This window comes from Pundamilia nyererei, unplaced genomic scaffold (genome assembly GCF_000239375.1).
Source record: "Pundamilia nyererei isolate P.nyererei 1_Seehausen unplaced genomic scaffold, PunNye1.0 scaffold00219, whole genome shotgun sequence".
NCBI lineage: Eukaryota > Metazoa > Chordata > Actinopteri > Cichliformes > Cichlidae > Pundamilia > Pundamilia nyererei.
This window is the reverse complement of record NW_005187620.1, coordinates 345744-362360: the sequence shown is the minus strand read 5'-3', so window position 1 is coordinate 362360 and position 16617 is coordinate 345744. Positions and strand designations below refer to the sequence as shown.

The window sequence follows — 16617 nt, the reverse complement described above, 5'->3', positions numbered from 1 at the left end:
TACAGAATATGGGGCACTTGAAGCTTTATCGGCACAGAAATTGGCAGCTTCAAACTCACACTGGGATCACAGCGAGGATAGAAGAACCTTCCAAAGAATCCACAACTGCAGAGAATAATCAGACAGCTTATCGAAAAGGCTACAAGCAGATGACGCGAGATGGCAGCTGGAGTCACAGCAGTTGCATCAGCAGTGGTGCCAAAGTGATCAATTAATATTAACTTTTTAAATGAAAACAATAACTGAATAAACAAACAACCCTTTCAAAGCAGCCAAGACGCTCGTGTTGCCCTTTTCTTTTCAAAATTTGCCTTTCCTGGTTCATTTTGGCCCATTCATGAAACATGTAGTCCAAGTATGTGCACTTTACAGCTGCACTGTCACAGTTATTAAGTCCTGCAGTATCAGCCTGAGCATGAGAAGGATCTGCTTACTGCATGAGCTGAATATGAAAAAAGGAAATCGTGATGAACAGCTGTTTTTATTTTGCTCTCCTTGGGTGGGGGGGGGGACACAGTATTAGGTTTTAATGCACAATCGTGGCTTTAAACAGAATTAACAGCAACTGTGTTGTTGGGATAGCTATAAAAATTATTCATGTGTGTGTGTGCAGGACCTCTTTTTAGCTCTTTTTTTGGCGAATGAATTAGCCACACTTTTTGGTGTCTTATTGTTCAATGACATCGTGTTTACGCTTAAATATTTTATTTATAAAATATCAAACGTATTATTTCACACCTTTTACTTTTTCACTGTTACTTCTCGTCGTCGCTTCTATCAGTCACACTCAGATTAACTGTGACAACCTGACAACACAGCAGATGATCTATAATCTATAATCTGTGCACGAGCAGCTGTCATGAGGTATCAGGTGTTGAAGTGTTACATAATTGAGGTTTTTTCACATTAGGGGGACTCTGTACATCGTGGGTACTGGTCACGTCCTTAAAATGAAACTGCCATGAGAAACAAAGTCCAACAAGAAAGGGTGAATCTCTGTAGAGCCTATGACCGACGTAACCTAGCACAACCTATGTTAGTGGACAACATCATTGCTGATATTTATGCTTGTGCTGGTGCACTATGTGCTAATTACTGTGTGCTTATGTCCCAGTTTTTATATTCGTTGCCAGCTGATAGAAAAAATAAAAACTGGGACTCTTTCTCTTCTGGGTCGTCGCTCTTTGTTGTGTTTGTGTCATTTTTCAGGGCCAAACATGTTTGTCTCTGACATTTGCTGACATTTGTGAGTCCTTATATTGACGTTGTGGTGGACCACCAGGTGGCTCCACTCACACCCAAGTTTAAGGGAAGTGTTGGGTTGGAGATTCTGGCACTTTTTGTATGTGGAGTTCTGGTGAATCCGTTAATAAAGTTGGAGTGAGACACTGAGACCTCTCCTGTCGTCTTTACATACCTCCACAATGTTATGATTATTATTCCCTATATTATGACAGTGACTTTTTTATTTTATATTCAACTGCTGTGAAAAACAGCCAGAAATGCACAGGAACAAGAAAGTTTTCCAATCACAGCAGCTGTGAGCTGCGTCAGCATGATGTGTAGGTGCATTTGCATGTCAGGTTATGTCGAGTATGTTGCTGGAACAGACGCATAACTCCAACTAAATGATACTGAGAAATTCAGTGAAAGCTGGTTTAAATCTGGAAAACCACACTGTGTTTGTAAAGGATTCATAAACAGTCACACATAGAGAGTTGGTAAAAGAGACAAAACATCAACACAGAGACACAAATACACACCTAGACACATGGATGAAGTGTTGAAATTACTACCGAGCAGACAAAACTTCACACACTACACCTGTGTCCCACAGCTTCTTCTTCAAGGCCAAGACCTAGATGTGGGTGCTTCCCGTCTGTCAGTAATAGATCGCCTCACTGACTGATGGCTGATGGGAAATATGCCTGGTGCATGCTGGGGAATGAGCTGCTGAAAGCCTGAGCCACCCACCTCCTTTGATTGGCTGTTTTCTTTCTGCAGTGTGCACGAACGACAGTGCAGCAATACAGGGGCAAAAAAAGAGTCCCACATGACTGTGCACAAATATAATATGCAAAAGTGTGTCTGAAGTGGCAGAAAGAGTTGTGTACTCTTAAATACTGTCAACTTGTAAACCTGTTATAGATAATAACCACTGGGTGATTGGTTGATGGTTAAGTTTAAATATCCATTTAAAGTTTGATCATTATTCTTTCTTATGAACATTTGATTTGAGAAATCGTCTAAAGGAAAAATCTGGCTCTTCATTTTCTAATGTCTGACTATGTTTACCAGCCACTGCATGGGAGGCCGTCCTAGCAGCTTCTTTAATATAAGAGAAAGTTAGTAATAAACTAGAGGTGCATCTACACAAACAGTGTCTCAATGTCAAGCATATGTAACCTATTACTTTTTTACTATGGCTTCTAATCCCATATAAACTTATAACAGTCCCATTGGTTAAGAAGCTGAAAAACACCCATGGCGCTTGAGTTTGATGACAGCAACCAGAGCCAGTTGTTGCGAGACTGTTCAGTTTAACTTCATGGTACCAAAATTGTCTGAAACTAAACTATTTAAACCCACTTTAAGACAAAAACTTCAACTTTTATTTTATCTTTTGCAAAATGCGAACAATCGGTCAGACTTGTTATGAGAGAATAGTAACGATGTTTAGTTTTTGCCATGAAACGCCAACATTGTGCTAAAATCTGCTGATTGTTTGGGTGAGGATTAATGACTGAATCCAACAGGATCCCCTGAAAGAATACCTGAAGGAACATTTATGGATCACAAGAATTTTTATGTTTTTATATTTCAGTAAGATGGTTTCAGGCATGGGGGCTGACTCAGTGAAGTCCTATTAACATCCCATAAATGAGCGCTTATAATTTTTCCATGTAAAACATCCTAAGCTATCTCCTACGCACTCGCAAACTACAATAGCTGGATGTTAACTTTGCCTGGCTGCTGTGTGGTGCTGATCAGCGTGCAGTGTTCTGAAAAAGATTAGTGAGAATTTAAATAACACTTCAAGATTTAGTTCATGGGTGGTAAAGCTCTCTGAAGCGCTGAGCAGATCTGCTAAAATTATGAGGGGAGTTGTCATTACAAGCTACTCCTTTTACATTCATTGTTAAATAATTGAGTATCATTTTAGTGCATTAGCAAATTAGATATGTTAAAGGGGGCTGGTACTTATATAGCACATCTCCACTCAATTTGAGCACTCAAAGCAGTTTTCTTACCACAAGCCTCATTCGCACATTGACACACACATTCCAAGTCCTTTACCTAACACTCACACACACTCACTCACACACACAGATGCATTGTGATTCAGTATTTTGCCCAAAGATACTTCCTGAGCTGCAGAGATTGGGATCCAGGATCAAACCAGTGATCATATATTGGGTAGATGACCCGCTCTGCCTCCTGAGCCACAGCCACCTGGTTGAGATAATTCAATCAATTTTCTTAATGGATATAAAGACTAGGCTGAAAGCCTCACGCTTGAATTGATTAGAATGTTAAATACCAAGTGGAGCATCAACTGCAGAGATAATTATTTTATAGCCTTGGCAGTAATAGAGGAAAAGTACAATCTACCACCTTATCTAATAAGAATTCATCACCCTAATGCAATCCCGTTATGTGCAGTGCAGCTCCTGCACCTGTGCCTCAAAAAGAGGAGGATTTTTTTTTCTTTTTTGTTCGTTGTTCATTGAGATGCATTCGGCCTGCGGATGGCTCCATTTAAAAAATCTTCCGAAAGCTGTTACAGAGTGCAAGCCCGCAGTCTGCCTCATTCTGCTCTTTGACACTTTTTGGTCTCTTTGTGCTTCTTTTTTATCATTTTCTCTATTCTGCTCTTAGAAGTTCAGTGTTTAAAATGTGAAAAATGATTACAACAACATAATATGCTCACAAAAACTCGCAAACAAGCTATGCAACAAGACACGTAAAGCCATGAAATACAACATTTCTGTCATAGAACAAACGGACTTTAATGAAGGGAACAATAAAAAAAATAATAAAAGCAAATCTTTTTAGTTATGGTGCTTGGACCTTCCTAAAAAGCTCTACAGTGACGCTAAACATGCAGAGTATCTCCTGCTTCACAGTGTCAGAGGGAGGGAAAAGGGGTCTGTTTTAAATATCTAGAGTTACATCAGGATTTTGGAGGTTTATACTCTTCCTTCCTGAGTGTGTAGTTCTGCGTGATTAAATAAAACAGAGTCAGACACTGATGTTTTCTTTTATATCTGAGATGTAAATCAGAAACCCCCATCCTGCAAACAGAGGAGGCAAAGATCCGATGGCAGAAAACCTTCAGCAACTTTGCCGGATTGATTTTTCTTTTGATCCTTTGAGGACACGGCTTACACAGTGCAGGAAATGGAACAAGACACCAGATTGGGGGGGGGAAAGCTACGTACTGTACTTTCTCCCTCCATTTTAACCCTGAGACATGAGCTGCTTCTCACTGCATTATTTAAAAGAAATTATCAGTAATCAAAAAGTTATTGCTTAAATGCAGTAATAAGCAATAAATACAAAAAAGTCCACATAGATAAACATTAGCCTTTTCTGATTGGACACTCTCTCAGTGACGCACAACCGTATTTGCAGAAGAATAGATCTATTTAGTGATGTCACATTCATTTGTTTGGAGATAAATCATCGTTTGGATTAAAAGACTAGCCCATTTTTGCCAAGCAAGCTTTTGCCATTCTGGATATTGCAAAAATTTTATATCTTATGTAAAATAAAAATTATACAGGAAACAGGAAGGAAACAGTAAAGTTTTGTTTTTAGACAATTAAATCCACCAAAGTCTACTTGAAATCTCATTTGTGTCCTGATAATCAAATTACATTAGTCAGGTGTAATCAGAGACTGTATATAAAAAAATGAATGAACATCAATGCAGAAGTGACTTAAAACGTCAGCAGGGGTCACGGCAGGGGTCACGGCAGGGGTCACCGCTAATTTTACCAATTCTCCTGAGTAAAATGCTTTTGCGCTGTTAGACCAGCTGAGAGTTAAATGGGATCAAAAGGACCACTACGCAATCTTTAATTTAACTTACCTGCTAATAAACACAGAGTTGAGGGGAGCCACTGATGCTGCAGGTTTTTAAATATCACCAACAAGCTCAGCCAACTCATATCTTGAGTCTAAGTATATACCTTTACAGGTAAATGTTTTTGGTATAATAAATAAAGGAAACACAGAATTCCAATTAAACATTAATAGGACTTCCACAGTGACTTTTCTCTACCACAATACTGATAAAGTTACCCTGACCATGAAAAATCAGGCTCTATATTATTGCAACCAGGCAAATTATGAAAATATTGTATATATTTTTTTTGTTTGTTGGATTGGAGATGATATGAAATGTCAAATGTGAGTTGGTCTTGATAACCATCCAAAGGTACACACACTTGCACCACTAATATGCCAAAAACTACTACTAGTGTCATATTTTATATTCCCTCTGTCATCACATACTGAAGCAGCATCAGAATAGTCATTTTTGGGTCATGTAAAAACAAACCGAAGGGCGCTGTGTCCGCCCCTATCAGACTTACTTTGACATGCTGTACGGTGCTCTAATTGCATTCATCGCACTGTTCTTCTCTGACGCTTCGATAACTGGAGCAACATGCAGGGAATTTCTGTTCTTTTATTCTCATTGCTAAACAGAAGACAGTTTTACGATACAATGAGCACTCTATTTGTAGCTTGCTGATGCTGAACTCCTAATCCAATGCATCTGTTTCTCTCTAAAGCAGAAGCAACATCTGGATGCAACATATGCTGCACTTAAAATGCAAATCAGTAGAAACCCGCATTGTGTTTACATACAGACAATGATGAAATTTAGAGCTCCAAGGCAGCTAAAGTGTCTCTCAAACACAATCTGGCAACCAGAGCATTTTTGGGGCAAGTAGACAAATTTAACTGACAATAAAACACAATTTATTCAGCATTGTCTGTTGGCGGATGCTGTAAAGAATAAAAAAAAAAGATACAGATGCCATATACAAACCAGACTGGGAGCATTTTAAACTGACATTCCTCTTTTAATTGAATTACAATGCTGGTGAAACCCATTCAGCCTGCAGCGGACCAAGACAAATCATCTTGTCTGGCAGCTCTTAGACATTATCCCGATGTCACCCTGTGTGCTCCACATACTGTATGCGAGACACTCATACGTACTGTACAAATAGCTGCAGTGCTGCACTATGAATGCCTTTCTGAGCATCACATTTACGCTGGTAAAAATGATACAAATGCACAAAAGGGGAGAAGGTGATGCTTCTTGTTTCTGCATTGTTCAGACGCTGAGTAGCAGAATTGCATGTAATAAATTATTTGATATTTATTACATTAATAAGCGATTAATAGAAGATTAGTAAGACTTGTGATACTCATCAACTTAGGCCACTCGCGACTTTGTTTGTTTGTTATAGTTGTATAGTTTCCTTAGCCTTTCTGTAACTTCCAGAGTGCAAACCTTTATATTTCAAATGTCTGTCTGAAAGGACTTTGGAGACATGCAGTGCATGCTTTTTGTCTTTGTAGAAGCATTAATTTACATTTATTTTACTGCAGGAAATTTTTTAAATTCATGCCAACGTGACCTCCTTTGCATCAGGACCAGGTGAAAAATAAAACAGCATGCAAGTGTTTGTTCAAAATGTGTCAGTGAAGTGTCCTTTCTTTGGGATACATTCATGGCAGGTCTCACATGACATAGCTGTACAAACCTGTCCTTTTTTGACTGGGTTGAAGTGTGAAAAATCTGGATTTAAACCCAAATAAAATAATTATTTTGGGTTGTTTGGTTATAGTTTTATAGATTCTGTCAAACAATATGCAAATCTACAGGCTGCATAATCAGAATTTGTTAGTTTGTGCTTATGCAGAACCAGGAAATTGCATAAAAATCCTGCGATGATGTCAAATTAGAATTGAAAAGAAATAAAACAAGTTGCAGTGCATTAAGGAAAACATTCATGTTTGTTTTTAATTTCAAGTATTTTTCTGGAACCACTAGCATTTTTCCTTCTTTTTTATGGAAAAGTGTCTCATCTCATTCTTACCCAGCACTAGCGAAGAGCAAGTGCGCCACCAGGTGGATGAAGTCTTGCATATAATCTTGTAGGAAGCTCACAAAGGTTGGGACACAATTTTCTCAAGTTATAAACACTTGATCGGTTTTGAAGCACAGATTCTGTTTGGCCTTTGGTTTTTTACCTTAAATGTTTCAGTTTTATTCTCTTTGTTTTTATTATAATCCTTAAAATAAATCCACCCATGTGTGAGAGCTAAACTTCTCCTTCCAAAGACAAATCCACTGTCTCAACAACCACACAAGTGTGAGAGAGGTCAAACTGCTCGAACCGCTCTGGATCACAGTTTCTGTGCAGACCGGTCAAGCTCTTTCACATCAAACTGGGAAATTATCAGCAATAAAAGTTCAGCAGGTGTCTCATTGTAAGTTATGGAAAGCTATGCATTGAGAAAGATAGGAGATGATCTTCATCCAGTCTGTTCCACCTCCTCAATGTAACACAAAGGATGTAATGTCAGCCTCCTGAAACCAGTTTACTTTTCACAGTGATGGCCTTTAAACGTCTAAAAACAATTTAAACTTTATCTAAATATACAAGAGAAAGGCCTCTCATCGCCTGGGTGTACTTTCATCACACCCCAAATGAAACCATGGACTTTATCCATGCTAAAGAGGAGAATGAAGCACGTGATCAACCCCTGGAACAAACTTCACCTAAAAGTATGTTTTCCTCAAGGCCCTGCATGTTTGGGTCCTGTCGTATCTTAAAGGCATCATATTATATTACCCACTAAAGTCCTTTTCTCTCAGACTGGTTCAGTAGAAACCCAAAAAGATCTTTAACACCATCTCTATGTATAATTATGGCAGGTTTAGGTGACCCTGAACTAGTCCTTAATTTATAGGCTCAGGCTACTAGGGGGCAGCTATGATGGACTGATGATTTCTTCAACTCTTTCCACTCCCCTTGTGTTGACATGTTACTGCTGTATGTCATTAACTGTAATGTATTCTGTTTTCGGTTGGTTTTATCCTCTTTTTAGCTTGTGGTCTTTTTTCTGTTTTAGTGGCCCAGCTGAAAACTAAAGGGGAAGGAGCATTTGCAGTCAGGGCTCAGAGGCTTGGGAAGAGCCCGTCTGTGGAAACCAGGTCAGTCGACTTGTTCGCTTCTACTCAACCTTGTTTCTGCCACTGAAAACAAACAAAACAATTTGTGCCAACCTAGAGTCAAAATTTCAGATTCCTATTTCAAAACTGTAACTTTTGGAAAAAATGACTTAAAAGTTGACTTAAAAAGAATATACTTTCAAATTTTGAGTCATACAAGTGTGTTGTGTATTGTCAACATATCACATTTGATCTGGGATCTGAAGGTCAAATTTGTATCTTTAAAACTGCACCTAAAATTCTCACGTTTTCACTTTTGCGGTTCAGATGTGCCTTTCTTTCAAGATGACCACAAAATGTGTGACATCTTTAAAGAAAGGATTGTCATGAGCTGCCTAGTTAGAGATATACTGTAGTCTATTACATAATAACTTATTCATGTCAGTATTTACAAATCAATACCCATTATCCATTACCTACTCCTACATATGTTTGTATAATCAAAATAAACATAAGTCATGCTACCCTAAAGTAAATACTGGCCACAGAGTGAGCTGCCTTGGCAAAAGTTCGCGATCTCGGAGTGCTTCCTGTTACTACTGCTTTATTCTCTTGCCCTTGTAAAGCACTTTGTACTGTGGAATTTGAAAAGTGCTTTATAAGATAAAGACTTTCTTTTGACATTCATCTGTTAAACAGATTCATATAAACTGATTGAGCGTGTGGGTGCATATAACCATTACAGACCTTTTTCCTTTAATGTTCCCGCTCTACTTCATAGATATAAACTATTAAACTGAGCCTGAATTAAACTCCTTCCTTCTTTTAGAGTGGATAACAGGGTGCGAGCCACACTGATGCTGCCGGTCTGTGCAGTCTCCAGACACTCGTCTCCCTTGTGATTTTGTTTTTCCCCTACCTCACCTCACACCTACATGCACATTTCTCTACTGAGCCGTGCCCTCACACATCACTGATTTTGCTTTTTAGAAGCAGATGCATTTAATCATTTTATTTCCCGACATTAATCTCCTTTGTGTTCCTCCTTCTTGAAAAGACTCATGAAACTGTGAGCTCTTTTAAAACATGTCTCTACTTTATACACACCTTTGCAGCATTTTTTTGTACCCTCAGCGATACATAACTCATCGAAAGCAAATCTTAATCACAAAAACACAGAACACTCAAACGATGAGGGTAAAAACAAAAAGCCCACGTTTGTTGTTTTCTTTTTTGCTTTTTAAATACAGGATGTACTGTACAGTATGCACAAGCCCTCTTGGTATAAATTACATCCAAACAAAATCTTTTTTTCCCTTTAGCCAAAAAGTTGAAGACATTCATTATTAAAATATTGAACCAATTCTTTATGAGGAAAAGCAGACTAATAAAACGTTATTGTCATTCTTATGTTGACATCACTTCCTAATTTGACATCACTCTTTTCTTCTCCTTGGTAAATACTGTGATCTCTGCTACTGACAGTAGTTACAGAGCTCAGAAAGCATCTATCAGTCTCTACAGAGTTTGGACACTTGGGATAATTAATAACCTCACACTCTTAAAGAAAATGAGACTTTAACTAAACAGTACAAAAAAAGAAAATTATACTTTGTTTCAAAAGTCAATGATGAGGTTCAAACTTTGCATGATAACATTTGTATGCTTAAAGTCTAGAAAGATAATGTTTTATAAAACAATAATAATAATCAAATACTTTGAATACAATGGTTGTTGTTGTTGACACATTTGGATACCATTTGAAGTACTAAAATTATCTAATTGAGGCTCACCTACTCTTGTGTTTTTACAGTAAAAACTGCAGCTACCAAGACAAGGGGGAAAAAAAAGAAAAACTGTGGGCCACTTGAACAATAATATCAGCTTTGTCCAGGACATTAAAACATCAGCTTTAGTCTGTTAAATCCACACATAAAGCCTCAGTTTGACTAAGTTACTGTGTCTTGAGACGTGAAAAAGGCGCGTGTCTCAATAAATGCATTTACAGGACCTACAAACCAAACCGAAGAGGTGACATGAGAAGTATGAAGCTGCTTTGCTTTGTAGAGTTCACTGCTTGCATGTGGCTCAGGTATGAGATGTTAATACGGGTTAGTTTAGGGATAAACATGGGATGACTGCTGCCAACCCTTAAGACAAAAGTTTCAAAGCAGACTTTCCCCTGTTAGTGTTTGGTGTTTGTACACTAAGCCCGGATGTTGAACTACACTTCCTTTATCACGCACTGAAGGGTTAAATAACTTTCCACGAGTGAAAAGCTTCTTTTTTTCCATTTAAAGAGAAATAAATAAAAACAAACAAACAAAAAGAGAAAAAAAACCTTTTTGGTGAGAAACTCAAAATGTTGTTCCAGTATCCAAAGCTACATTACTCTGTTCCAGGGAAACACCTACTCAGAAGAGACTGACAGGAGCTGAAGGTTCATAGAGGTTGATTTTTTGTTAATACGTTAAAGGGGCTGGTTGTTGTGTGTCATTCCAAGTCCTGACTGAAACCTCTTTAGTCCATCCCAGTCCAGCCTCAAGTGTACTGGTACTCCTCTGTGTACGCCGTGTCCTCTGGAGCATACTGGTTATTTCCGCCTACGTAGTTGTCGTCTCTGCCAAACTGCTCCTCCTCGGGCGGGTACTGGCCATCGGGGGCAGCATACTGGTTATCGCTGCTGTACGATTGATCTGCCGGGTGTTTGTTCTCTGTGATCTTCATGCTCGATTTCTTCACTCTTTGAAATAAAAGAAAATTATTTTTAGGACATTTCTCTTTTTCCAGAGGATGTGTTGTCTACATGTTTTAGCTGTGCACCATCAACTTGGGTCTCAAAAATGCACTTCTTCATGTGGGTGTTGGTGCTTTAGCTTAGTCCCTGCCACAGAGAAGACAGGGTCCACAATATGTAAAGGACTTCTTTGTGGTCAAGTAAAGAATGGAGACTGTCCACTGTCTTCCATCTGTGGTTTGATGGTTTTGTATTTATTTTTATTTTTCAGTTTACTTTTAATTTCTGTGCCGGCTTTACTCGTTTCAGTTTTGTTACTATTGTTTCAAAGGGTCAGATGGCCAGCCTCAACAGCTGGATCAGGCCGCTATGGCGTCCACCCTCGACTGCCACCTGACACACACTGCACCCTACCCCTACAGCGCCCCCTGTGGGTGGTGGGGCTTCAAAAGGACGGGCCAGGCCACCAGATGCTGCTCCCTCCCCTGGCTGAAGGGTGGGGTGGGGGGCTGGTAACCCTATCCCAGGGAGGGTTACACTGGTAAATTTGAAAGGAGCCAGCTGAGATGGATTGGGCATCTAACAAGGATGCCACCTGGGGAAGGCTCTGGGGTAGACCAAGGCCAGCCGAGAGCTGGAGGAGGTGGCTGGGGAGAGGAAGGTCTGGGCTCTTCTGCTTAGGCTTCGGACCCCACAAACCAGATAAGAAGAAGAAAATGAATGGATGCTATTATTAGGCAAGAGGCAGGGTACACCCTGAAAGGGTGTCAGTCTATTTCAGGGTTAACACAGAGACATATCAGATCTGGTAAGTTCAAACCAGAAACATTCTTGCTGTGAGGCTGCAGCGCCAAGTTAGTTTCCTATATTAATATTAGTCTCACCGGTGCCCTGATTCTATATCTGAAATTCCAACGCAAAATACCACGATATATATCATTTTGTATAATATGTTTCTATACGCGTGGTTTCGGGCTCAGTTTCAGTGTCTGTAACTTTAACTCAAACTGGAACAGCTGCTTGCCTTCAGGTCTGTGTGTAACCCTGAGATGCAGCCAGCGGGAGCTACTCAGCTCTTTTGGTATATACTGCCACACTTAACTGCTATGGCTCCAGCTCCATGGTGTGCTAACTTTCTCTTTGAGCAATAACTTTAATTTTACATACAGCCCAGTTCTCAGCAGTCTTTGTTTTTAACACATGTGAGTGTAGGGTTTGTCTGATGTCACAGCAGAACAAAGTGGACTAGTTAGTGTTATGGCTCCCTGTAGTTTCTGGGCTGTGCTAAAATATAAATATATAAAAGAAATCAATCAATCAGCATTTCATTGTCATCTTGTTTTCTGACAACAGGAACAGAAAATGTGTATGTGATAAAAGATTTATTGTGAATTCGGCTATATCAAAATGCAGAATGAGTGAGAGTAGGAGAGAAGCAAACATGTACACAGCCAACAGAAAAGTAGCTATGTTATGTTCTGTTTGCTCGTTTGAGGACTCTGTGGATTCTTTGTGGTAACCACATGGTGCCAAAAAGTTCTGTTTTCAAAACAAAACTAACCCCAATGTTGTACTTACTGATTCTTGTGCTTGGCTCCGCTGATATGCGACTGATACTGCTCCACAGAGTTCAGTTCAATGTTGCAGATGGTGCATGGATAGCCATTTATTGTGGAAGCTGTAGATCAATGAAAAGTAGGGAACAATTTCAAACAATGTGCTCTTATTGCATATTGAAAGTTTAGTTGTTGTTTTTTTTTAAAAAACAAAACAGAACTGCACAAACTCATGCTTCTGCAATCGGACCTGGTGCTGTGGATGGCCCGTACGTCTCCATCAGTTTAAGCTTTGTCATCTGTTTTCTATGCTTCTTGCCTACATAGTGCTGCTGGGCCATGAGCGGGTTGTTAAATGAGGCCTGACATATGGAGCAGAAACGGTCTGGATTGTTGTTGTTTCCTGTCACTGGAGTGCCGCTTGAATCATCTGCAGGTTTCTTCTTTAGTTGAGGAGTTGGCGCTATTTGGGAGTTTACTGCAGAAGAAGACATAGAATTTAAAAAAGACTTCATAAAGGGTAACATAAAGGATACACACATGAGATAAAACCAAAAGCTAAATACCTAGAGCTTGAGGTCCAACTGCTTTCAACCTCAGGTTCTTGGCGTGAACTTTGCCCTGATAGTGAGACTCAGCCACTACTGGAGCAGAGAAGGTCATGTTACATACATGACACACCTTAAACCGGTCTGTGTCTCCATTGTTACAGTCCTGCACAGGAACATAAATCAATCAAATTTTACTGCAAAAAAAAAGCCTCAACCTTCAGTAGATTATCAGCAAGTTTAATTTCCACAACTTGTATGACTTAATAATTGATCTCTGAATAAAAGATCCACCTATCTACCCATCAACCCTTATACAGATTCAGGTTGTAGAGGCAGCAATTTAGGCAGAGATACTCAGATTCTGTACCCCAGCAACCTGAGCATTCCCAAACCAGCCGAGAGACATAATCTCTGTAGAGTGTCCTGTCCTGGGCCTCCTACCGGTGGGACATGGCTGTAACTATTCCCCCAGTTCATGAGGACATCCTAGTCTAGTCCTAGTTTAGGCATCCTGATGGTGAATGAAGCAATCATGAAATAATTCTCAGTGTGTTCCACGACTGCTGGGGAGCATTTCAGGATAAACTATTTAGACTGTGTTAAATTCATCTGAATAATTTCATCACAATTTTTGAAAACCTGACAGCCCCAGCTAGCTGATGTGAGCAGGTTTTATATAAACTGAAGAGCAGGCAGATATGACTGGAACATTCACTGATGGTCTTAAAATACACAAACCTCCCGCTGAAAAAGTGCAAGACACACTGGGAGAGCCAACTGCTCAAGATCAAAGATATCTCTAAAAGTACTTTGTTTCAGATTTATCGTTGGCGAGGTAATAGTGACTCATAAAAAGTTTTCTTTGTGCTGGTTTGAGTTCTCTACTTTTTACTGGTTTGAGTTCTCTACTTTTTACTCACGCTGTCAGACGTTAAGGGCTTCAGCTTTTTGAGTGCTGGCTCTTTTTCATTTTGGATGGAAAGATAGCGCCGCACTTTGTTGGCATGCTTCTTGCTCTGAAAGGACAAGCACAATGTTTATTCCACAGTGGACACAAACATTCACTGCACATTTCTAACACATTTATGTCTCCAAACTTTAACATATCAATATTTCAACTCAAATATAACTGTATTTAATATAACCATTTCAGTGTTGCATTTATGGATCGACATCAATCTACTACTGCTAATTTACTACACAATAAATGCCAAACACTGCAACTACACGGTTTTAGATGTAAGTATTTCCTTCTTTTCTTCAGTTTGGTTCTTTGCAATGAGAGCCAGCAATCACAAATGAACGTATAAATCAAACAATGTCCAACCATTTTACTTAAACTAAATATTAGTATTTGAAAAGCTGTTTACATCTGCAGGTTTGTCAAAATTTAGAATAACTTAGAATTGTCTCCTCTTCATCATCCACTTTACAGCAGGGAAAAAAAACAGAAGTGCATCACAGTAAACATCTGGTCAACAGTGTGGCCAAAGGTCCACTTACTCTCAGCTGGTTGGACAGCCCTTCTGCCCTCTTTTGCTATATTTGTGATTTACTGGACAGTCTTATGATGATGTGCTATTACAGCTTAAATAAACTTTTAATGTAGTGCCAAGTCTATTCAATAATAACACCTTAAAAAGTGATAAGTGTGCACTTTTTCTCTTGTTCCTGAAAACTGTAGCACCATCTAATGAAAGCTAAGTCCCCTGACACCAACACAGCAGCACGCAGCAGACCGTGGGCTCACTGACCTGATAATGAGTCAACTTCTGAGATTCAGAAATTAGGACAGCACTGCAGACTTTACACTGGGAGTCAGAAAACAGGTCGCCATGCTCCTTTATCATCTTATTTACTGCAAAGGAGGGGAAAGGGAGAGAGAGAAACTTCAAATCAGGTTACATCATCTGGGAAAATGCAATTATAACACAACGTGAAGAGACTATTTGTGGCAGCAGTTCAAACAACATATCTGCTCGAGCTACTCCTTTTACTTACCAAGGATGTAGGAGCTTAAATGCACTATTTTGTGTTGGTTTTATTTAATAGTGTTATGGAAAATACAAACAATTTTCTGGATTAACTATTATCTTGCCTATGGGTTTATGGCAATGCCTGTGCAAACATCTGTGAACAACATTTTTAGTCTTAGTCATTCTTGGCTCATACCAAGCAGATCACTAATTCACATTGATATCTCAAAAGTCAAATATATATGTATAAATAATTTTTTTTAAACAGGTGGTGTATTATCGTGACAGGCAGCCGAATTGGTTGGTTACAGCTCTGTAGGAGGATGGCATGACATGTCACATCGTCTTTACACATGTAGGAGCACAGTGTATTTTTAAGCATTTACAATCTGAATGTGTCACATTAGAGGATTCAGAATCCTGTTAAAGTCACAGCTTTTTGTTATTCAGACTTGGGCGTCTTGTTATGCAAACACTCCTCACAGCTTTGAACATGACAGGACCTCAACAGAAGACGCTGCAATGCTCATGTGGAATTTGGAACCAAAATGGAAAAAGGATCAGAAGGGAAAAAAACTGTAGTTTTTTTTATTATCATTTCATAGCCAAACTGTGGAAAGGTTTTAGGAATTACAAAGCCAGTCTTTTTCGAGGCATCAAAATTAAATGGACAATTGAATCTGTGGTTGGATCGCAGTCACAATTTCCATTTAGGCTGCAAAGAGTGTATAGTGGAAAGATAAGTCGCCCAATCAACGATTTGATGTATTCCGAGACTGAAAGAACATACTGGAGAAAAAAATCTGTAGTCCACCAAAGAAAACACACTGGATGGTCGTGGCATCCTTTCCAAAGTAGAGGGGGGGAAACAAACAAAACAGACTCTCCAAGACTAACATAAAGAGTATGTACACTAAGGTCTACACCCTGGATAACTATCTGGAAATACATCGAATCGGATATTGACACGCATAAATTTAAAACAAATACTTTTACATAATTCATACACTTGCGGTTATGACACTGTCCCGAGCTGAAATCTCACATGTATCTTGCTTGCATTACTAAACACACAAGCAAGACCAGCAGAAGTGCAATCCGCATGGCGTGAAAGACGCATTTCAGCTGATGCCAAGCCAAAGATGCCTCCCTCTGTCCATATTAGTAACCATTCAGGCGAAATGTTTCACAGTCACTGAAAAGCAACATCGGATGCAGACGTGCTCTTGTCGACCTTGGAGCCGAAACGGCTACAGCTAGCATAGCACATTTTAGCAACTCGATGCGCTTATTGCTTAAGTACCGGCTAACGTTAGCTTTGCGAAGGTAACAACAGCGCCGGTATTTTAAGCTATAACAGGGAGGGCTTTTACACAGTGCAACTGCGCCCTTTTCTTCTAAAACACACGTTAAACTGTTAAATAAACAGCACATACTCTCTGCTGGTCCCGAAGGTAAGTAAGGAAAATCGTCGGTCTGCATCGCGACGGCCATAGATTCTACTCACAGCCAGCGGCGTCCTACTACGCATGCGCAACTCACAGGCAGAGGAAAAGGACTTCCCACTGTGGTCTGTTCTCTATTTTTTTTTTTTTTT

The 16617-nt window shown here is 39.4% G+C and overlaps 1 protein-coding gene across 1 annotated transcript; it reads right to left on the bottom strand.

Moving 5' to 3' along the window:
• Positions 1 to 9275: 9275 nt before the first annotated feature.
• Positions 9276 to 16557, bottom strand: znf346 (zinc finger protein 346). Its single transcript, XM_005748309.2, has 7 exons — positions 16457 to 16557; positions 14799 to 14902; positions 13965 to 14060; positions 13060 to 13207; positions 12744 to 12971; positions 12516 to 12615; positions 9276 to 10943 (listed from the first exon to the last, which is right to left on the bottom strand). The coding sequence occupies exons 1-7, from the start codon at positions 16512 to 16514 to the stop codon at positions 10742 to 10744; spliced, it is 936 nt and encodes a 311-aa protein (XP_005748366.1). The 5' UTR covers positions 16515 to 16557; the 3' UTR covers positions 9276 to 10741.
• Between the last annotated feature and the right edge of the window lie 60 nt (positions 16558 to 16617).